A 23,175-nucleotide genomic window follows, 5' to 3' on the forward strand; every position below is an offset into this window, starting at 1 on the left:
TAGTCTCCGAAAATACGTTTATGTTTTACGGAGGAAAAAAAAAAAATCACAGAAAAACAAGCGAGGGAAGTGGCACAGTCAAGAGTTCAATTAATTCTTGGCAGGCAGAATCAGTGGGACATATTCCGATGTCACGCAAAAATCACAAACATCTGATAAATTAAACTGGTAGACCTCTTTAAAATAACCCATAATCATAAACCGCTACATTTGTGCAAAACTACTTACGTTATTCAATCAACCAATTAAAAATATGAAAACCACCACACAGAGTGGTTCTAAAGGCAGCACACTTTTCACTTTAGGCCTCTTTCACACGGGCGTTCTGCATTTCCGTATATCATCCCATTTTTTTTGCGGGTGATATACAGACATAATGCACGTCAATGCGATTGCGGATGTCAGCAGATGACCATCCGCTGACATGCGATTTGCGCCCTTTGAGCTCGGTTCCGTCTTTTGGAACAGAACCTATTTTTTCTTCCGTTTAAAAAACGGAAAGGACGCAAAATCGGATGTCAGCGGCGTCATCCGCTGATATCCGCAATCGCATTGACATAAATTATGCCCGTATATCATCCGCAAACGGATGGGATGATATGCGGACATACGGACCGGATGACACAAGTGTCATCCGTGTCCGTAAAAAAAAAAGTGCCGGAGCTGATCGCAATATGGTCCGCTCCGTGTGAAAGAGGCCTTAATGCAATCACTGCATTAGGGTAAAAAAGCCCCAGTAGTTGTATACTGCCTGGCCAAAAAAATAAAAATAATAAATTGCAACCTGGAATTAACTAAGCAACTAACTAAACTAAGCATGCCGTAACTATCCTATTGGATAGTTACTGCGTGTGCCCAAAGAATGAGGTCAGCTGACTACCTGAATATACTAAATGACCAAGTTATTCCATCAATGGATTTTTTCTTCCCTGATGGCACGGGCATATTCCAAGAAGACAATGTCAGTATTCAATCGGGCTTAAGTGGCGAAAGAGTGGCGAAAGAGTGGTTCAGGGAGCATGAGACATCATTTTCACATGGCTTGGCCACCACAGAGCCCAGAACTTCACCCCATTGAGAATCTTTGGGATGTGCTGGAGAAGGCTTTTCGCCGTGGTCCGACTCTTCCATCATCAATACAAGATGTTGGTGAAAATTAATGCAACACTGGACAGAAATACATTGTGTGACATTGCAGAAGCTTATCGAAACAATGCCACACCGAATGCGTGCCATTATCAAAGCCAATGAAATATGAGAGTGTGTGACTTTTTCTTTTTTTCGGCCAGGCAGTGTATTACCCCCTCACCTCCCTATATACTTATGAGTCTTAGCTCAGTCCAGTGTTGTGCCATTGGCTCCTGCTGCTGTCAATCAAATCCTGTTAGGAGAGGGAGTGGGGGGCGGCGCCAAGCAGCACTGCAAATGGGGGCACACGCAGAAAAGGAGGGGCGAAGAGTGCTGGTGAGAGACCCCCAGAAGAGGAGGTTCAGCGCTGCTCTGTGTAATGCCAAGTAAGTAGTATAACAAGTTTGTTTTAGGGGGAACAAATTGTCTTTACAACCACTTTAAACCACCACTATTGGTGGTATATTAGTAGCTCAAGCTCAATATAAACAAGATTAAGAAAAATAAATAAATGTTTAAAGAATTTGAAAGAACTAGACATTTTTGGGTAAAAAAAATTTGTTTAAAATTTTGAACTGTAAAAAAAAAAAAAAAAAAAAAAAAAAAAACACGTTTTTTTCGTCATGTGTTCACCATTTGCCTTCCTATCCTGCAGGCATAAAAGGAAGTGAGATTAAGTCTCCCCAGAGTTAGGGAAATTTCCATTCGTTTCCCAGGGTTGGAAGATTTTCTCTCTATTGCTGTTCTAGTGACAACCCTAGTTTTGGTTAGGATGACAGCCGCCTTCGGAACAAAGAGGGTGCATCTCCTTTATTATGGAAGCAGACAGCAGTAAAACCCTTCTCCACCTTCCTATCCAAAACAAATAATGTTCAGCTTTAGAAGAGAGAGTTTTGGGTGAGATCAAGCCTATGTTTCCAGTTCTGCATCTTAACTGGCCATTTTCATGTAAGCTGATGTTTAAGGATCTCTCTCTGCTGTAGGAGTCTGCTGCTAGGGGAAAGGGCTGAGCGCTGACAAAACTGAGCTGCCTGTTAGATAGGAACTCACTTTAGTTAGGGGCTGTGGACTCATACAAATATCTACTGCTTGTGGGGTTTTTTGGTGCCCTGCTGTATAAAAATGTAGGACAAACCCGTTGGACTGTTCCTGGGGTTTCCCTGTCACATGTATGATTACTGCTACCATACCAGTTGAGTCTTTCACATGTACAGTATATACAGTGTCTTGCGAACGTATTCGGCCCCCTTGAACTTTGACCTTTTGCCACATTTCAGGCTTCAAACATAAAGATATAAAACTAATTTTTTGTGAAGAATCAACAACAAGTGGGACACAATCATGAAGTGGAACGAAATTTATTGGATATTTCAAACTTTTTTAACAAATAAACTGAAAAATTGGGCGTGCAAAATTATTCAGCCCCCTTAAGTTAATACTTTGTAGCGCCACCTTTTGCTGCGATTACAGCTGTAAGTCGCTTGGGGTATGTCTCTATCAGTTTTGCACATCGAGAGACTGAAATGTTTGCCCATTCCTGCTTGTAAAACAGCTCGAGCTCAGTGAGGTTGGATGGAGAGCGTTTGTGAACAGCAGTTTTCAGTTCTTTCCACGGATTCTCGATTGGATTCAGGTCTGGACTTTGACTTGGCCATTCTAACACCTGGATATGTTTATTTGTGAACCATTCCATTGTAGATTTTGCTTTATGTTTTGGATCACTGTCTTGTTGGAAGACTTATCTCCGTCCCAGTCTCAGGCCTTTTGCAGACTCCATCAGGTTTTCTTCCAGAATGGTTCTGTATTTGGCTCCATCCATCTTCTCATCAATTTTAACCATCTTCCCTGGCCCCGCTGAAGAAAAGCAGGCCCAAACCATGATGCTGCCACCACCATGTTTGACAGTGGGGATGGTGTGTTCAGGGTGATGAGCTGTGTTGCTTTTACGCCAAACATAATGTTTTGCATTGTTGCCAAAAAGTTTGATTTTGGTTTCATCTGACCAGAGCACCTTCTTCCACATGTTTGGTGTGTCTCCCAGGTGGCTTGTGGCAAACTTTAAACAACACTTTTTATGGATATCTTTAAGAAATGGCTTTCTTCTTGCCACTCTTCCATAAAGGCCAGATTTGTGCAGTATACGACTGATTGTTGTCCTATGGACAGAGTCTCCCACCTCAGCTGTAGATCTCTGCAGTTCATCCAGAGTGATCATGGGCCTCTTGGCTGCATCTCTGATCAGTCTTCTCCTTGTATGAGCTGAAAGTTTAGAGGGACGGCCAGGTCTTCGTAGATTTGCAGTGGTCTGATACTCCTTCCATTTCAATATTATCGCTCGCATCAGTGCTCCTTGGGATATTTAAAGCTTGGGAAATCTTTTTGTATCCAAATCCGGCTTTAAACTTCTCCACAACAGTATCTCGGACCTGCCTGGTGTGTTCCTTGTTCTTCATGATGCTCTCTGCACTTTAAACGGACCTCTGAGACTATCACAGTGCAGGTGCATTTATACAGAGACTTGATTACACACAGGTGGATTCTATTTATCATCATTAGTCATTTAGGTCAACATTGGATCATTCAGAGATCCTCACTGAACTTCTGGAGAGAGTTTGCTGCACTGAAAGTAAAAAGGGGCTGAATAATTTTGCATGCCCAATTTTTCAGTTTATTTGTTAACAAAGTTTGAAATATCCAATAAATTTCATTCTACTTCATGATTGTGTCCCACTTGTGATTCTTCACAAAAAAATAGTTTTATATATCTTTTATGTTTGAAATGTGGCAAAAGGTCGCAAAGTTCAAGGGGGCCGAATACTTTCGCAAGGCACTGTATGTATATTATATATATATATATATATATATATATATATATATATATATATATATATATATATATATATATATATATATATATATACACACACACCGAGAGAGAGAGAGATCATTTTTTGATGGATTGATCCCTGCCCCTGCCCTGTAATAACTTCAAATCTGAATGGAGAATCATAAGCATTGTCACTAGCCAAAGAAAAGAATGCAGCTCCAGGTTAAAATATTATGCACTCTTTACTGAGTATCTATCATGAGGGTGTCGCACAGCCCGCCTGCGACCGCATGAAAGAGGGAAAAAAAAAAGTCTGGACTTTGCCGCACTACTTGGTATCTTTATTTTAGCATCATAACAAGAATAGATTGTAAAGTGTTTCAGGCTGAAAACAGCGCTTACTCAAACCCCCAGTGTTTTGAGTAAGCGCGGGTTTTTAGCGTGAAACACGTTATCTATTGTTCCCGTCATGCCTGTGATACTGTTGTGATGCAAAAAAAAAAAAAGAAAAAGAAACCGAGGAGTGCACAAAAGTCCAGACTTTTTCATTTTTGCATTTTGTCACTAGCCATCATGGTATAATACTGGAATTCCAGCACTGTGCCAAGACATTGTTCAGTTAGCTCAAGGATTACTTATTAACCAATAAAACAGCTTCTGCCTGAGAAAAAGACGAGCCTCAGAAAAACAGCCGAAGTCACAGTTCAAATATAGGAACCTGTAAAAAGATTTGTAAATTCTGTTCAAACAGCTTTGTGATCCAGACAGCACTGTCAGGCCAGAGTTTCCTGAGACCTCACTGTAGGCCAGAGGTCCCCAACCGCCCGTACTGGTCTGTTGCCTGTTAGCAGCCAGAGTGCAGAGCAGAGGTAACCATGGGGCGAATGAGTGAGGCTTGAACTGTACCTACAGCCACTCACACTACTGCCTTAGCCCCGCCTCCTGTCAGATCAGCAGCGGCATTAGAATCCCACAGGTGCGAGGACCCATCCTGTAACTGCACATGTGCAGAATCTAGGTTGTGTACTCCTTTAAGAATCTAATGTCTCACAATCTGAGGTGGAGCTGGGGGCGGTGATGGTAGCAGCGCTGGGGAGTTACAGCAAATATAGATCCGGAGAAGTTTGACTGCACCATACACACCCCTCCCCCCTACACACACACAATCTTCCCGGCCCATGGAAAAATTGTCTTCCATGAAACCGGTACCCAGTGACATAAGGGTTGGAGGCTGCTAGTGTAGGCTGTTCTGTGTAGTCAGTTTGTTCAAATTCATGGCAGGCAGTCGGCTGTACAGACCTGCAGGAACCTCCAAGTGCATCCCTGTCCATCCAGCAGGACCAGATCAGAATGCAGACAGATACTGAATCCTGTGCGTGGATGAAGACTGCACTTCATATGGATTGGTACACCTGTGTGAATGAGGCCTATTTGCTAGCAAAAATATGATGTAACTGATAATGAAAAAAAATAAATAAATAAAAAAGGAAAAAAAGTTTTTCACGCGATTGAAAATTTGAAATTTACACAATTTAATAATGACAATTATGCTTTTTTTTTTTTTTGTACTTTTTGCAGAAACACACTACAATCAATTTAACATGGTTTCCTATGGGGCACTTTCACATATATGCTTTTTTCAGCAGCTGTGTTTTTGGAAAGGGTCAGGGACCCTTTTAAAACGCAATACAGCGCGTTTTTGGATCAATAGACTTCAATGGAGAAGCTGCAGAAAAGTGACTGACAAGATTCCACCCCATCCTGCTAACCTTAAAATTCGACTGGACTGCAGACTCCGGTGGGTAAACAATGAAGTGCCTTAAAGTAAATCCAAACCCGTCCGAAGTCCTCCTTAAGATAACGTTCTTTGGGCCGGGCCAGGAGAATATTTCCTCTTCCGTCGGCGATACCATCTCGCTCTGATCGCACCCATCTTTGTTTTTTGAAACCTGAAATGGGAGACATGCGTTATTTACATCTGCGCAATTATCAGAAAGAAAATAAAAAATGCAAAATAAATGCAAATATGATGTAAGCTAATCATTGCAATGTTCAAAGTCAGAAAGAGGATTCTAAGGAAATACTTTATGACACCCATTTACTGGATCCTAGGTGTATTAGGTCAGTGCAGAGAACCTCAGCAGTGGCCATGCCCTTTGTTTCATCCCAGTGTGGGAGGAATCATTCCTCGCTCAGCCATGTACATAGTACTACATTCAGGCAGCAGCTGCTACACTGGCTCGCCACTGACCTTTTGCCCCGCGTCCCTTCCCCCTTGAAAACAAGCCCACATTCTGCAAATTCTATCAGCACAGATAATAATCTGCATGTTGAACAAGTCATTAACTGGCACTGGGTTACCACAGACGGTACATACCCCATGAAAACAGACACTGCCTGATAGGTACAAGGACTGCATAGAGCAGATATCTGGACTGGGAAATAGAAAGAATGATCACAATGACATCGTGCCGATCTCCAGCTAAATACACCATTTTATCAACCAATAGATATGTATGTCTGTCAATCCGGCTGTGAGATTTAGGTTGGCCACACAAACTCTTTAAAAGTAGATCGAAAAAGAAAGTGTACTATCAGATTTTGTAGTGTATGGTCAACATTATGCTGCCCTGCCAGACAGAATAACCAGACTAGTGACCTGATTTTTCTATACTGCATTTATGCAACACAGCTAGGTCCCCTTCTTGCCCACAGCCTAGAAGGACAGTGAAAGGGTTACCGCAACATTTCAAATTCTGGATATGTGCCTGCTGTACCAAATACTTGTATTAAAAAAGTCGCCTGTTCTCTTTGTATTGCTTCCTTTATGTGAAATCCCTGATGTACCTGCTAGTCCCTCTGCTCTCCTACTAAAAACTGACCACACTAGACAAGGGAACACATTGTGGTTAGCTCCCTAGATATGCTAGGAACTCCGTTTGCAGTCCTCCTATGATCACACTTGTCCTGACATGCCCCCCAACTCTTATGCAGCTGATAACAGAGGGCATGTGATCACTTCTAAAAAAAAAAAAAAAAAAGGACTATATATATATATATATATATTTATTTATTATATAAAAAAAAATATAAATCTATACACAAATGTTTTACCTTTCATTTAAATATATGAAACAGTTGTTTTACAAGGTGATCGTTTGCAATTACTTGAAGGAGCAGCAAGAGACTAAGGCCCCTTTCACACGGCTTCGTTCCGTCGATGGATCTCTGCTGCTCAGCGGGGATCGATTCGCCGATCCTCCGCTGAGCAGGCGGATGATAGCTCGGTCCCTGCTCTGTGTGCGGAGACGGAGGTGTCAGATCCCCACTCTCCTCTACGGGTTGAATCCGATAAGAACGGACCGCAAATAGGGTTTCCATCCCAACAGGATCGGATCGGATGTCAGCGGACATGTCTCCACTGACATCCGATGCCCCATAGAGATGCATGGTGCATCCATTCAGATCCGCCTGAAAAACTGACAGGCATATCTGAACGGTCCGCAAGTGTGAAAGGGGCCTTAGGAGGAGGGGTCAGTATGTTCCTTGTCCATCTTATATGTGCGTCACCTGACTGACCCCAAATGCTGCCCTCCCTTTCCCAAAAGGATGACAAAATGCTATAGTCAATTCAAATTGAGGCATTAAAGTTGGCTTTTAAGGGCTTGAATTTTGGTAAATTCCTGCTGAATCTTCCAAAGTTGAGCATTAGGTGGCCCTGCAAGCTTGACAAAGGTCAATCTAAAAATCAACTGAGCCGGGTAGAAAATTGTTGGACGAACAGCCACGGGAACTGCAGCCACCAAAATACAATAGGCATTCCAGTGGGGGCAGTACTGCAACCCCCACAGGATTCCAGGCTCCTGGCTGGGGTGCTCAGGCTGAACCAGCTTTCATCCACCTCCAAAGCAGAATACAAGCAAGAAAAAAGCCAGCACACAGTATAAAAGCATAAAATGCACTTGCTTTAATGCAAGACGATAAATAGCCTAAAAGATGGCCAATGTGTTTCAGCCATCAAGCCTTCATTATGAGCCAATGAATAAGGCCTAACGGCTGAAACATGTGGGCTGGTTTTTTTCAGCTGTATTTTCTCATTCTACATTAACCAGTTGGTGACCACCAGCTGCAGTTTTACTGCAGCAAGGTGGCTCGGGTGCGCGTACCAACGTAACTGGTCGCGCGCGGGGCTAGGGGGTGCGCGCCCCTCGCAATGTTCGGATTTAGTTCAGAACCGACCAGTGATCAGGTCCAGGCCAGAACAGCTGATCGGTCCTGACCAATTGCAGAACGTCCTGTGCCTGGGTAATGTAAAACACAGGCACAGGAAATGATGCAATCTTCTCTCCGGGAGCCTTTCAGTTCCAGCATGAGAGAAGAGAACGTCAACTGAGTACACAAGCACTAACACTGGCACCAGTACACCTAGGCACACATTTAACCCCCCAGTTAACCCTTTCACTCCCCGTCACAGTGTACATATAATTTACTGATCACTGTATTAGTGTCACTTATGACTTCAGTTAGTGTAAGAGAGTTGTAGTTAGAGGCAGTCCCAGATAGGTTTAGGGTATACGCCATAATATATGCCTTAAGATTTATCCCCCCTGATCACCTCCAGTTAACCCTTCATTGCACTGTCAGAGTCACCAATGTGGTGTACAAATCTTTTCTGATCACTGTATTAGTGTCACAAGTGACATCAGTTAGCATTAACATTAGTTAGCGTCAGATTGACAGCCGCATATTTAAACCATTTTAACCCTTTGATTGCCAGACACACACACACACCAACACAACACCTCTATTACTAGTATAGTGTCTTAACAGATCAATATCTGATCAGAACTATACTAGCGTAAAAAAGTATTGTGTTCCCAAAACGCAGCGTTGGCAGGATCAGCCCCGACACCTGCCAGTACCTGCGTTTAGCCCCTCCGCCCATCCCCAAAGAAGTGCAGTATCAGTAGATTACTGTCACTTCCAATACACAGCACACTAAACCGCAGCATTATTAGCAGAGTCAGGCCTGATCTCTGCTAGCACTATCAGTTACATTTTTTTGATAGTGATTCAAACAGTCCTTGACGACCAGGTGCTTTTTTACCTATGAGTCACACTAGGGACCTATAAATTTATTGGCCAAAATGTCCACGATTTGCAGTGAAGTGGAGGGACACGCAATGTTTTTGTTCTGTCCTCCATTCACACAGATACACAGTCTTTTTCGCAACAGTGACTGGTGTTGTTGGGAAGCCCCTCTGTGTCCACCAATACAACCTTAACATGGGGAGGGGTAGACTTCCACGACCAGATGAAGGTGCCATACTAATTGCCCGTAAGGCCAGACGCTGGTGCAAAAAAGTGCCTGTATACCTATTCCAATTGGCTCTGCTGAACGCTTATGTGCTCTACAAAGCGTCAGGAAAATTGGATCCTTCCTAAAATTCTAGGAAGCGATCATCATAGCCTTTCTGTATCCAGAAGGTGCTGTGGCCCAAATTCACAATCCAGACGCAGTGAGCCGGTTGCATGAGAGCCATTTTTCAGATGTCCTCCGCGGTACCCCTACCCAAAGAAGATCCCGTGTCTATAGAAAACGTGGATATAGGCGTAACACACGCTTTTTTTTGTCCCTCCTGTCCTGGCCAACCTGGTCTCTGCATCGAGGACCGTTTCCGTCGCTACCACACACTAGTAGGAGTATTAGTAGAGGGTACAGCACGGCACAGTCTAGGGCACACTTTCACACAGGGTCTCAAAAGAGGTTAGATGGGTGTCGCATTTTGAGAGACCCTCGCCTGGAACATTAAGTTTTTTTACAGTTACAAAAAGAAAGTGTAAAAAAAAGTTACAAAAAAAACAAAAATAGAAAATAAAGCCAAAAATAGTTGTAGTTTTATGGAGTTAATTTTCTGTTCTTACTCTACTTTTCTACTATTACTGTACTCTACTTTTCTACTCTTTCTACTATTACTGTACATTATAATATACTGTTATACTGTGATGTTTTATAGTTACTGTTTTTCATTGTTAACCATAGTTTGCTGTGCAGATACCACCATGCTACTGTTTTACTGCACTGTATACTATTGTACTGTAATGTTTTATTGTTACTGTGTTTTATTGTTAACCATTGTTTGCTTCGCAGGTACGCCCATCAGCTGCAGCACTGATTTGTTTATCCTGACAGCAACAGCATTTGCCCTCCGCATCAACGTAAATCAATGATTGCAGCGCTGTAGGGGGCGATTTCACCACCGCAGTTTAAAAAAAAAAAAAAGAAGAGCATATATGGCGAAGCATAGGGGATGGCGTGGACACAGAGGGCAGATCTCCCCTATGCTTCAACATATGTTTTTGAACACTTTTCTTGGCTGAGATTTCTTCATCCACATCAATCGATGTGAATGGAGGAATCTGCTATGTTTTTTTTTTCCTTCAGCCAAAAAAGAACATTGCATGTATGCCCATCATTAAACGTGGGTAGATGCTGGGAGATCTAATGGTGGGCATACTACACACTTCTGGCAGAGACTTCACCTACATCGATCAATGTAAATGGAGGAATCCGTTAGGTTCTTTTTGTTTGTTAAGCCCACAGGCTGCATGGAAAAAAAAAAAAAAAAAAAAACTTACAATATATGCTCATCAAGGAACAGCAACGAACTGGTAAGTCACTGGACTTTGAGCGGTCATACCAGCATGATGCCTGCAGATTCAGGCATCTTGGTATTGTTTTTTACAGCCAGCAGTCGGCTATCATGTAAAAGCAATCCTAGTGGATAATTAGCCGCTAGACTGCTTTTACAAGCAGCGGGAGGGTGGCTGCCGGCTTTTACTGGCATGTAATGCTTGAATACAATAGCCTGCAATGCAGCATCCTCCATGCACCGTTTACCACAAATGGGGGAATCAATGAATTTCTGTTGTTCATCCCCATGTGAGGTCTAGACCTTGTGCATTAGGAAGGACAGCTACATATATATTTACAAAATATGAATGCTAGTGGCCGTATTCAACTTTGAAAAAGGGCAGCCCTCTCATTGCTTTGAATAGGGCTGACCCTTGCAGCTAAACAAGGGAACTGTCACTAGGGTTCTTTCATCTGATCGGGGGCAGGGTGCATTTGCAGGTATGAATGCACCCTAACTGCATCACCAACTTCACTGTGCTGTGTGGCAGGTTCATGTAATTCTCCAAATAAGGACTGAAAGACAATCCTTTAGCAGGTAGGAAAGCGGTCACATACAATTGTTTCAAGCGTGTATTCAGCCATTTGCCTAGTGTTCGGCTTTAATCGGATTCCATATACATAAATATAAACAAAAATGCACAGAATCTACATTTCCTGGGGTTTTCCACTTTCTTTCCAAAAGATTGTCTCACAAAGAGTGCTGACATAGTACAGGTCCTTTCCAAATACTGGAACTTCCATGTTATCATATTTATGGTGCTGCATTTTTAGCTTCGACAAATCACTGAAGATGACTGAAGGGGATAAAAGGTCAATCTCTCCTGCAGCCAAATGGAATAGAAAGACAACAGCACACAGAGGACAATAGAGACGTCGTATTGTTCCTTCGTAACACCATTGTTGACCGTCTTCAGGAAGAGTACTCATGAAGTGCAAAAAGAACCTCCATTATACATTCAAGTAGGACAAGCTTCATTCGGTTGTCACTCAAGAGAGGCAAACAACAAGGGAACCATCCAGACAGGGAGAGTCTAAATTCAAACTGGAAATGAACATGACCTCCCCCCACAATACCCCTAATCCCCATCAAAGGCTTGGTATAGATCACATCTACAGTACTACATGTGAAAAAGGTAAAAAAATTAAGATATATTTTGTTGGTTCTCTATGGAGGCTCAAACCATTTGTGGTTTTGATTTTATATTTCTATCAAAATTAACCTGTTCCCAGGAAAAATAATCATACCCCCAGGTGCCTCGAATCCACACACACTATTTAGAAACATAGAAACATAGAAACATAGAATGTGTCGGCAGATAAGAACCATTTGGCCCATCTAGTCTGCCCAATATATCTGAATCCTATGAATAGTCCTTGGCCCTATCTTATATGAAGGATAGCCTTATGCCTATCCCATGCATGCTTAAACTCCTTCACTGTATTTGCAGCTACCACTTCTGCAGGAAGGTTATTCCATGCATCCACTACTCTCTCAGTAAAGTAATACTTCCTCATATTACTTTTAAACCTTTGCCCCTCTAGTTTAAAACGGTGTTCTCTTGTGGTAGTATTTCTTCTTTTAAATATGCTCTCCTCCTTTACCGAGTTGATTCCCTTTATGTATTTAAAGGTTTCTATCATATCCCCTCTGTCTCTTCTTTCTTCCAAGCTATACATGTTAAGGTCCTTTAACCTTTCCTGGTAAGTTTTTTCCTGTAATCCATGTACTAGTTTAGTAGCTCTTCTCTGAACTCTCTCTAGATTATCTATATCCTTCTGGAGATATGGCCTCCAGTACTGCGCACAATACTCCAAGTGAGGTCTCACCAGTGTTCTGTACAGCGGCATAAGCACTTCTCTCTTTCTACTGCTTATACCTCTCCCTATACATCCAAGCATTCTGCTGGCATTTCATTGAGTACAAACTCTCCCACCCTGCTATTCATTGGTCATGATGGTCCAATGGTCAGGGGAAACTGCATCCCTATTTGCAGTTTTTGTACTTTTTACCTTCAAGAGACCCACCAGCTAACAACTAAAAATTGCACACATAAGTTTGGGAAAATTAAGTATTTTATATAATTGCTTGCAGCCTTAACATCTTATCTCTAGATTTACTTTCACTTTAAATAGTTTGTTTAGGCCAGGGTGGCCCATTCTTGTTACTATTGATGTAACCACGGCCAGCTCTGTATAAACTAGAGATGCACCAAAATTTCAGCAGCACATCGGGTGAAAATCAGCAATTTGCTGATAAGAGAAAAAAAAGGTGCCGATAATGGCGCCGAAAACCAACTTGATTTTATTCTGCTTATGGTGTATTTTTCATAGGTCATGTAACTCAAAAACCGCATCAAAAAGTAGAACACGAGTTCTTGCTGCATTTTCAAAGCATTGTAAGCTCCAACGAGCAGCGCCCTCTGATTCCCCCACTTTTGAATTGTACTGTAACTGTATTGTCTTCCCCCACACTGTAAAGCACTGCGCAAACTGTTGGCGCTAAATAAATCCTGTATAATAATTTCAACAGGGAGGTGCGTTTTGGTGCAGTTTTTTTACTGATCAAAAAGGCAACAAGCAAGATTTTGAGGCCCCGTTCACATAGGGGCGTCGCTACTTCGCACCGCGACCTCCGAGGCCGCGGTGCGAGCAGCGCGCCGCGACCTCGGAGCGGCCGCCACGGACTTCATAACATTGAAGTTTATGGCGGTCGCCTCCTGGTCGCCCCAAAGAAGCTCCGGACCCTTTTTCTAGGTCGGAGCGACTTGTGTCGCTCCTATTAGAACGGGTCCGCAGCTTCCCTATGGGAGGCGACCTGTGAGGCGACCAGGTCGCCTCACAGGTCACCCTAGTGTGAACCGGGACTAAACACCACAAAGGAAGCACAACGGACCAATGTGAAGAAATACATAGAATTTAAAGGGATACTTTTTTTACGCTTTTCTTGCACTAAAGGTGCCAATAATGGCTGGCAATAAATTCACATTTATTTAAATTCATGATATTAAATAATACAATTATGTATAAAAATATATCTATATATATTAAAAACTGTCATTTTCAAGTTTCCAAGTGCATCCTGCATTTTCGGTTTACGCACCAAAATTTCCATGAGGTGCTTCTAGAATAAACTGTATGTAGCACAAGCTATATACAATATACAGGAGCTGTACAGGGACTTCCCGTCTGCTGCCAGAACATAATAGAGTTGCACTTAGCGATGTTTTTCCATTCACAGGAGGCTTTGTATTTTTATCAATGAATACAAGGTGCTCTCTCTAAGTGGCTGAGTTGATCGCCATCTCTGCCAATCACAGGAAGCCTTGTATTCAATGATAAAAGGCTTCCCATGAATGGCTGCAGTAACTCCGTGCTGTATACTGTATGTAGCAGATATTACATACAGTTTATACAATGCTGACAGTGGCTGCATCAATTAGTATAGGAAATACAGTAAAACCTTGGATTGCGAGCATAATTCGTTCCGGAAACATGCTTGTAATCCAAAGCACTCTTATATCAAAGCGAATTTCCCCATAAGAAATCATGGAAACTCAGATGATTCGTTCCACAATCATTTATTCATAAATCCTTCAGTTTATAGTCCATATAAAAAGATTATAGCAATGTGATAGGTTGTGTAATCATAAAATATCCATCCACAAATAGCAGCTTCCACAAGGGGATTAGAAGCAAAATCCAGCAGGAGCTACAGAGTATCAAAGAGATGAGAGGCGCCTCTAAGTGTAGCAATATGGTTCCATTTAATGAAGGTACAACATTTAGCAACTCACATGGTTGATGAATAAAACAGGCACATCCAAGTATGCAGGCATCCGGGGTAAAGCTGTCCACATGGACTATCTTCTGCACCGCCAGCTGCCAGTCTGTAATCCTGACCGGGAAGACCAACCTGCATTAAAGCAATCTGAAAGCAAGGGGGAGCATGGAAGGGATGACGTAGATGGCGGTGTGGAGAATGGTCTATGTGGACAGCTTTACCCCGGATGCCTACATCCTTAGATGTGTCTGTTCCAATCATCAACCATGTGAGTTGCTAAATGTTGTACCTTCATTAAATGTAACCATATTGCTACACTTAGAGGTGCCTCTCTTCTCTTTTATACTCAGCTGTGACTTAAGGCTACTTGTATATCAAGACATTGCTTGTATATCAAGTCAAAATGTATTTGAAAATTTTGCTTGTCTTGCAAAGCGCTCTCAAACCAAGGTTTTACTGTACTGTAGTTTGTGGGATCCACTTCAGCGATGAGACCTCCGCAAGCTCCCTCGCTGGCGTAGACCTCTCCTCCCAGCTTCTTCCAGGTGCCAGGTCTTTGGCCGCCTGGATTGGTCATGCAATGTGCATGGGAGTTCATTCATCTCAGCATTGGGGCATGGGCAGCCCTGTATTTTCTAAAGAAGGCTGTCTTGAAAATTTGACTTCTCCATTAGAGTCAATTCCCTAGCACAAACCGCTCCTCCCTGCATGTCATAACCCTCTCCTCTTCCAGGAGTGTCCAATTATTTTCTGTGCTGACTCAGCTCTTCCACCCCTCCCCTCTCTACATCCTTTTATGTCTCATCTGGGGAGGAGTGAAGAGGAACACTTTAGAGTAATTTAAATGACAGCTCTGGGTCTGCGGGAGCTACTGACATAACATCCAAGATGGGGTCAACCACCAGCAGTTTCAGGGTTGTTTGGCTGTCAACATTAGGCCTGGTTCACACCTATGCTGGTTAGGATTGATGCATTTTTTTTTTCCCACGTGCGTTTTTTGATGCATTTTCTGGGAGCTTTTTGTCTTGCATGAGAAACCAGCAAAAATGCACAAAAACGAAAGCACTGCTCTTTTCAACTGAAGTCTACAGAACCAAAAACTTAACTTGTTTCGGGAAAAAAGTCCTTGACCCTCTCTGAAAAAAAACACACCAGTGGAAAAACAGACAGATGTGAATGTGACCCATAGGAAACCATGGTAAATGGAAAAAAGCGGGTGTAAACCAGGCCTAAGGGAGGCTTTTACAGGTAAAAAAACATGCACAAAATACAGTAAATGGAAAAAACTTTAAGTGCCGGTTCACATTTCTGCAATTACAGAGATCGCATATAATTCGGAGCGCACTGCTCCTAAAATTACATGCGATCTCTGTGCAGTGCAAATTCAGCCATAGTTTGTATGGCTGAATTCACACTGCAATTGCACCTAAGGCTGGCCATACACTATACAATTTTCTTATTCCATTTCCTTTAGATTTACCTTAAACTATGTAGTGCAAGGGCCTGCCTGACTGCATACAAATTGAAAGTGTTTAGGTTTGACCCTATATTACATGGTTTTGGTAAATCTAAAGGAAAGTTGAACAGGAAAATCGTATAGTGTATGGCCAGCCTAACTCACACAGGACCCTTTTTTTGGTCCGCAGCAGAATCGGATCGCATGGTGGTTCACACTAGTGCGATCCGATTCTGTACAAACTTTCAGATCGCACTGCGATATGCGATCTGATCTGGGGGTGTCATTAACTTTTAAATGACACCCCCTGTGTATCGCATATGGCAGTGTGAACTGCCAGGGGTGCGGATGTGATGCGGGAACACGCTGTATATTCGCAGCGTTCCCACATCTCACAAATGTGAACCGACACTTAAGGAAGAAAATGGATTTTTGTAAGATCTTACCGTAAAATCCTTTTCTCTTAGCTCATTGACAGACGTAGTCCTCGGTGATTCAGCACCTTCGGGTTATGCTGCCTCCACAGGAGTAGGACTAGACGGGAAATAAAAAATGCTCTGGCCACACCCTAGGGGCAGTCCCCGAGGGTATATCCTCTCTCTCCCCGCTACAGCACATCAGTTATGTCACAAAGCAGTGTTTAGAGAATTTAACCCAACCCAACTCCAAAACAGAGGGGCGGGTACTACGTCTGTCAATGAGCTAAGAGAAAAGGATTTTACGGTAAGATCTTACAAAAATCCATTTTTCTCTATCGCTCATTAACAGACGTAGTCCTCTGTGATTCAGCACCTTCGGGATGTCCCAAAGCAGTACCACAAAGAGGGGTGGGAAAATGGAAAATCAATCCAAATCTAGAAGGCCCAACTGGTGCCAACTAGAAGTTTACAATGCTCATCCTCAATGATGAGACTCAACAGAAAAAATCTTTCAACAGAAAAAAACCCTTGAGGTAGACCGCTGGTCTCCTCAAATTGCGGCCTGCAAAACTTTGCGGCCAAATGAGGCATCCGCCGATGCCATCACATCAATCTTATAAAATTTTGTAAAGGTATGTACCGACGACCAGGTGGCCGCCTTACATACCTGGACCACTGACGCCTGATGGCGGAAGGCCCAGGAAGTACTGAGCGCTCGAGTGGAGTGCGCCCTAACAGGGAACGGAGGCCTCCGACCCTTAATAGAATAAGCCTGTACCACCGTCTGTCTGATCCATTTGGCGATAGTCGCGGCAGCTGCAGGCAACCCCTTTCTGGGGCCATCCGGGATCACAAAAAGTGAATCCGTCTTACGGAACGATTCCGTCGCCTTCAGGTATACCCTGATTGCCCGAACCACATCTAAGGAATGCAACGCATGTTCCCGATGATGATTGGGCTGAGGACACAAGGAAGGTAGTACAATATCTTCATTCAGATGAAAATCTGAAACCACCTTAGGAAGAAAGGATGGCTTAGGATGAAGCACTACCTTATCCCTATGAATCACCAAGTATGGGGACTGGCATGATAATGCAGCCAGTTCTGACACCCTGCGTGCAGAAGTGATAGCCACCAAGAAGGCTACCTTCTGAGATAAAGTAAGCAAGGGAATCTCCCTGATGTTTTCAAAGGGAGGTTTCTGTAGAACCGTCAAAACCAAATTAAGATCCCAGGGCGGTAAGGGCGCGCGGACTGGTGGAGCCAGGTGCCGCACCTCCTGGATGAAATTTCGCACCAAGGACTTGGTAGCTAAAGGTTTCTGAAAGAATATTGCTAATGCTGAAACTTGACCCTTGATGGTACTCAAGGCTAGTTTCTGCTCAACCCCTTTCTGCAGAAAGGCCAGTATTCGGGTCACCGAATAGGTACGTGGAGGAATCCCTAAAGATTCGCACCACGCGATATAAGTCTTCCATGTGCGATAATAGACCTTGCTGGAAGTCGCTTTCCTTGCTTTAATAAGGGTAGGAATAACTGAAGCTGACAACCCTCTGTCCTTCAGTACCTGGGTCTCAATGGCCAGGCCATTAAAACCAGCGACTGTAAAGCACGATGGAAGATTGGTCCTTGAGACCGCAGACATTCCCTGAGACGAAGTTCCCAAGGAACTTCCGCGACCAGTCTGTCCAAGTCGGCCAGACCGGCTAGACGAGGCCAGCCTAGAATTTCTAGGACCACTGGCGTTGACTGGATCTGAACCAGGCGGCCCTAGAGCTATCTGGCCCCGACCATCAGTCTGCTCATTCTCTGTTCCCACACATTTATCAGACACCTGATTCCTATCAGGAACGGTGATCTCTTCTGGTTGAACTTCCGGGACCGAAGTCACCTGGCTAGAGGCTTCTTGGCCTGTCTGTTCAACCGGATCCGTTTCTTGTGGGGAACTGAGACTAATTTTTGGAAAAGGTAAAGGAAAAAATCTGTTCAGGGAACGGTAACTGCCACTCCCTGTAGTACTTAAACGTTGGAAGGGAAGAATCGCACCGGTAGCAGTGATCGATGCCCGATCCAATACCCTGACTACCGGTGAAGACGTCCCCCCACCCTCAAACCAGGTGGGGGCGCACCTTCAGGGTGTGTATGCTTCGGGTTTGGCTGAGTTGGTCTTTTGTTTGTCTGACCAGCCCTTCTTGAACCCCCCTGGAGGAGCCTTGCCTTTCCCGCTAGTTCCAGCCCGGCGTACGAACCCTTTATGGGCAGTAAAGAAAGGTCCTCGCTTGTTACGAGGTCCCTTAGCTTTAGCCGCCTGTGGCAAGAAAGTGCTCTTGCCTCCAGTGGCATCCTTAATGATCTCATCTAGGGTGGCCCCAAATAAGCGATTCCCCTGAAAGGGGAGATTCGTTAAGGTCTTTTTGGAACCTAGGTCCGCTGACCAGCACTTCAACCACAGCACACGTCTGAGGATTACCGCTGACATAGATGCATGCCCCAATAGGGGGGTAGCATCCAAGGCTGCATCACAGACAAACTGTAGTCCTTGTATGATTTGTTCCATTAATTCAGATGTTCCCTGGGGGATATTTTTCCCCTTCAGGTCATGGCGCACCAATCTCGCCCATTCCGTAAGTGTCTGGGAAACTAGACCAATGACAATTACTGGTCTAAATGCTGACCCTATCAGGGAAAAAATAGTGCGGGACTCTGCTTCCACCTTCCGATCCACCGGATCCTTAAAGGACGAAGTGTCCTCTACTGGAATAACCGTGGCTTTATTCAGTCTGGAAATAGGTGGGTCCACCACTGGTGGTACCGTCCATTTCTTAATGAGGGATTCCTCAAACGGATAGCGTCTAGCAATGCGTTTGGAAATAGTAAAGGTACGCTTAGAATGCTCCCATTCTTCTTTAATTTCATTAACAAAACACTTGGGTACAGGAAAAACCTTCACCGTCTTGGTGGGTTTGTTAGTAGCAAAGGGAATCTCTGTTTCAGTTGCCACTGCCAGGGAAACCAAAAGGCTTAAGGTTTCCCGAACCGCCACAACTAGCGCGTCCACCAAAGCTTCTTCCCGAATTATGGCGGAAGTATTAACGTCCTCCTCACTGTCTGAGGGAACTTTACCTGAGACAACAGCCCTTGCAGAGGGACCTGCAGCTGCAATGACCATCTCAGACTCTGAGTCTGAAGTGTCCGATAATATAGGGGTAGGCGGGGGTCGCTTTCTTGACCCCCGTCCCTGACAGGCCGTCTCCACCCGAGCCACCAAAGACTCCAAAGCTGCTGTAAATGCATCCATACTCTGTGCACCGGCGGGTCCCGTGGCCCTCTCGAGGGAAACAGGTGGGGGTACTTGTGTGGCAGGGTCCATGATTATTCCAGTAACTACCCGGAAAATTCAATCCAAACTTTAAAAAAAAAAAAACTTTTTTTTTTTTTTTCCAGACCCCCAGCGCCACAAAAGCCCCTCAGTGTTACCTGCTAGGGATCCCTATCGAGCGAGAGAGATAGACCCCCAGGCTCACCACTTGATGCTCAGAGTTCACTGCAACAGGTTACAGCACTGTCTCCACAAACAGGAAGTCTTTTGGCTGGCTGCCCGGGAAGAAAGGAGGCGGCTCCGCCCCTCTGCACGCCTTCCGGCGCCTCCCCTAGCTCCACGAGGTGTTTGAGTCACCTCAAACATGGCCGCCCCCATGCTGCAGACACGAGGCTATGCCAAAATGGCGGCCTCGCGCGATCTACGGCGGTATGTTACAGCATAGCGGCGTCCTGCAGAGTAACTAGGCATTGCAAGATCTTTCTCTCATGGAGATCAGCTTGACCGGCGGTAGCGAACCTTGGCGGAACCGCGTGGCCGTCAGAAGACATGCTTCAGCTGGAGGAATGACCTGGCACGCCGCATACCTGTCCTGTGGCTTCTGACAGGTAGGATGCTTCTATTATCACAGTAAGATTCCAGTGCTGCCACATATTACAATCATTTAAACATACTTTGTAATTAGATTGTCAGCTCCCAAACCAAGCCTGCTGGCTTTTTGTACACACAAATCACATTCAATATAGGGGGATCTGTGCTATGTTATAGGATAGAGGGGAGCCTATCTTTACCATTACAGAGAGGGCCCGCGTTCACCACAAGACCCGTCAGGGGGAAAGGGGGAACATACTACTCACCATACCGGAACCAGGCGGGCGACAACTCCTGACAGTACCCCTCTCCACCGAAGTTGGAGGGCTGTCGACCAATACGGATGCCGTGACTCATGGTCCTTGGCGTTTCAGCGAGACGTTTAACTCGCAGGGTCAGTCCCCGTCCAGTGAGACTATGTCGCGGCCGACCCAGCGCGGAGCTATGGCCTGCACGCGCTCGTAAGGCTGAACTGGGGTGACCACTGGATCTCAACATCCAGCCCGTCGCCCAGTTCAGCTTTCTTGCTTGAAGATCTCACAGGAACACTGGAGAAAAAAAAGCTGTCTAAAAATCTTTTCTAAGAAAAAAATCCTGCCAGGACCGAAGATCCCAGCAAGGTATCTAGGTCCTTACTCCTAACTAGACAGAAAAAAACTGATGTGCTGTAGCGGGGAGAGAGAGGATATACCCTCGGGGACTGCCCCTAGGGTGTGGCCAGAGCATTTTTTATTTCCTGTCTAGTCCTACTCCTGTGGAGGCAGCATAACCCGAAGGTGCTGAATCACCGAGGACTACGTCTGTCAATGAGCGATAGAGAAATTAAAGTTCTGGTGACAGGGTCTTTCAGCAGAGGACAAATTACATTACCGTAGCAGCCAGTGCACATAAAATAGTATAACATGTATTGAACCCACACTGTTATGAGAGTTAAAATGTATCCAACAACAATTTTTATATATATATAGTGGCTGAGTTGATCGCCATCTCTCTCTCTATATATATATATATATATATATATATATATATATATATATATATATATATATATATATATATATAGTGGCCGAGTTGATCGCCATCTCTATATATATATATATATATATATATATATATATATTACATACATACATATATATATATATATATATATATATATATATATATATATATATATATATTACATACATATATATATTACATACATATATATTATATATATATATATATATATATATATATATATATATATATATATATATATATATATATATATTACATACATATATATATATATATATATGTATATACACACACACACACACCATGCACATGAGAGAGCGATCATTCACGTAGCAGTGTAACACAGAAATATGCTGAAAAAGCCACACAAGTGCATAGCGACTTTCAAAAAGGGTAAAAAAAAAAAAAAAAACAGGCCATTTGTCAGAATTTTCTCTGCCTAGTTAAGTGTTATCTTACTTCTCCATTGTACTTTATCACGTTAACTACAATTCCAGCACCCCTCCAAAAGGCATGTGGCCAACATGATAGTCTGATGACCTGCAGCTAGCCTATCTCCCCAGGATCTGACCCACAGAATAGGCACTAAAACAGCAGAGTAACAAACGCCATTTCCAAAATGTTCACACTGTTTTCAACGGGATCCAAGTAATATATATATATATATATATATATATATATATATATATATATATATATATATATATATATATATATATATATATATATATATATACTAGAACGTTGAATGAAACGCAGTTACAGCAGCCAGGGCATAATTACCCGGGTCAGCTGGGTCAAATTTCATAAGTAATAAAACAAGCCTTCCGAAAGGTTTAGGTGCTACTTCACATACGCACTGGCAAATTTGGCTGCTGAAATCCACCCACTACTAATTACATAAAACCGGCTTCATGTACAAATGTAGATTTAAGACTGCTGTTGAAGCTCATAGCAAACAATAGGGGCTTCACCTGATGAGTGTCACTACAGTAAAGCGGGCCATAGGTGGATTGAATCCATGTAAGGCACGTGTCAAACAAGGCCAACGCACCCCTGAACCCTGAACCCTGCACACAACGCGCCCCTGAACCCTGAACCCTGCACACAACGCGCCCCTGAACCCTGCGCACACAACGCGCCCCTGAACCCTGCGCACACAACGCGCCCCTGAACCCTGCGCACACAACGCGCCCCTGAACCCTGCGCACACAACGCGCCCCTGAACCCTGCGCACACAACGCGCCCCTGAACCCTGCGCACACGACGCGCCCCTGAACCCTGCGCACACGACGCGCCCCTGAACCCTGCACACGACGCGCCCCTGAACCCTGCACACGACGCGCCCCTGAACCCTGCACTCTGCACACAACGCACCCCTGCATCCTGCACACAACACACCCCTGAACCCTGCACACAACACACCCCTGAACCCTGCACACAACACACCCCTGAACCCTGCACACAACACACCCCTGAACCCTGCACACAACACACCCCTGAACCCTGCACACAACACACAACGCACCCCTGAACTCTGCACTCTGCACACAACGCACCCCTGAACCCTGCACTCTGCACACAATGCACCCCTGAACTCTGCACACAACGCACCCCTGAACCCTGCACACAACGCACCCCTGAGCTCCGCACATAATGCACTCCTGGTCTTTTTTGCCCCATTAGAATCAATGTTGGGTGTGCAATTTGGCAACACCTATTGTTCGATGCAGGTTTGGCAGAGGGTGTGTGGTTGGTTACTGTACCTATTCAAAGAGAAAGATAAACCCTGAATTATATAGTCTTAAACATGCAACCGCCCTTTTGAGGGCAACCATAATTCTGATGCGGCCCACAGTGAAATGGAGTTTGACACCCTTGCCTTATTCCCATAATGCTCATGCACTCTGCAGTGTAGTTGAGCATCTTGGGAA

General features: G+C 44.1%; 1 protein-coding gene across 3 annotated transcripts in view; it reads right to left on the reverse strand.

Annotated features, from left to right (window-relative positions):
• ARHGAP21 (Rho GTPase activating protein 21) overlaps positions 1-23,175 on the reverse strand; it is a 342,461-nt gene that overhangs the window by 199,529 nt on the left and 119,757 nt on the right. For all 3 annotated transcript variants that reach the window (XM_082258120.1, XM_082258121.1, XM_082258119.1), the window contains exon 2: positions 5,725-5,904. In XM_082258120.1, coding sequence (XP_082114246.1) covers positions 5,725-5,904 — 180 coding nt within the window. The remainder of the gene's footprint in view (positions 1-5,724; positions 5,905-23,175) is intronic.

The sequence above is a fragment of the Pelophylax lessonae genome, assembly GCF_965119305.1.
Source record: "Pelophylax lessonae genome assembly, chromosome: 5".
Lineage (NCBI taxonomy): Eukaryota > Metazoa > Chordata > Amphibia > Anura > Ranidae > Pelophylax > Pelophylax lessonae.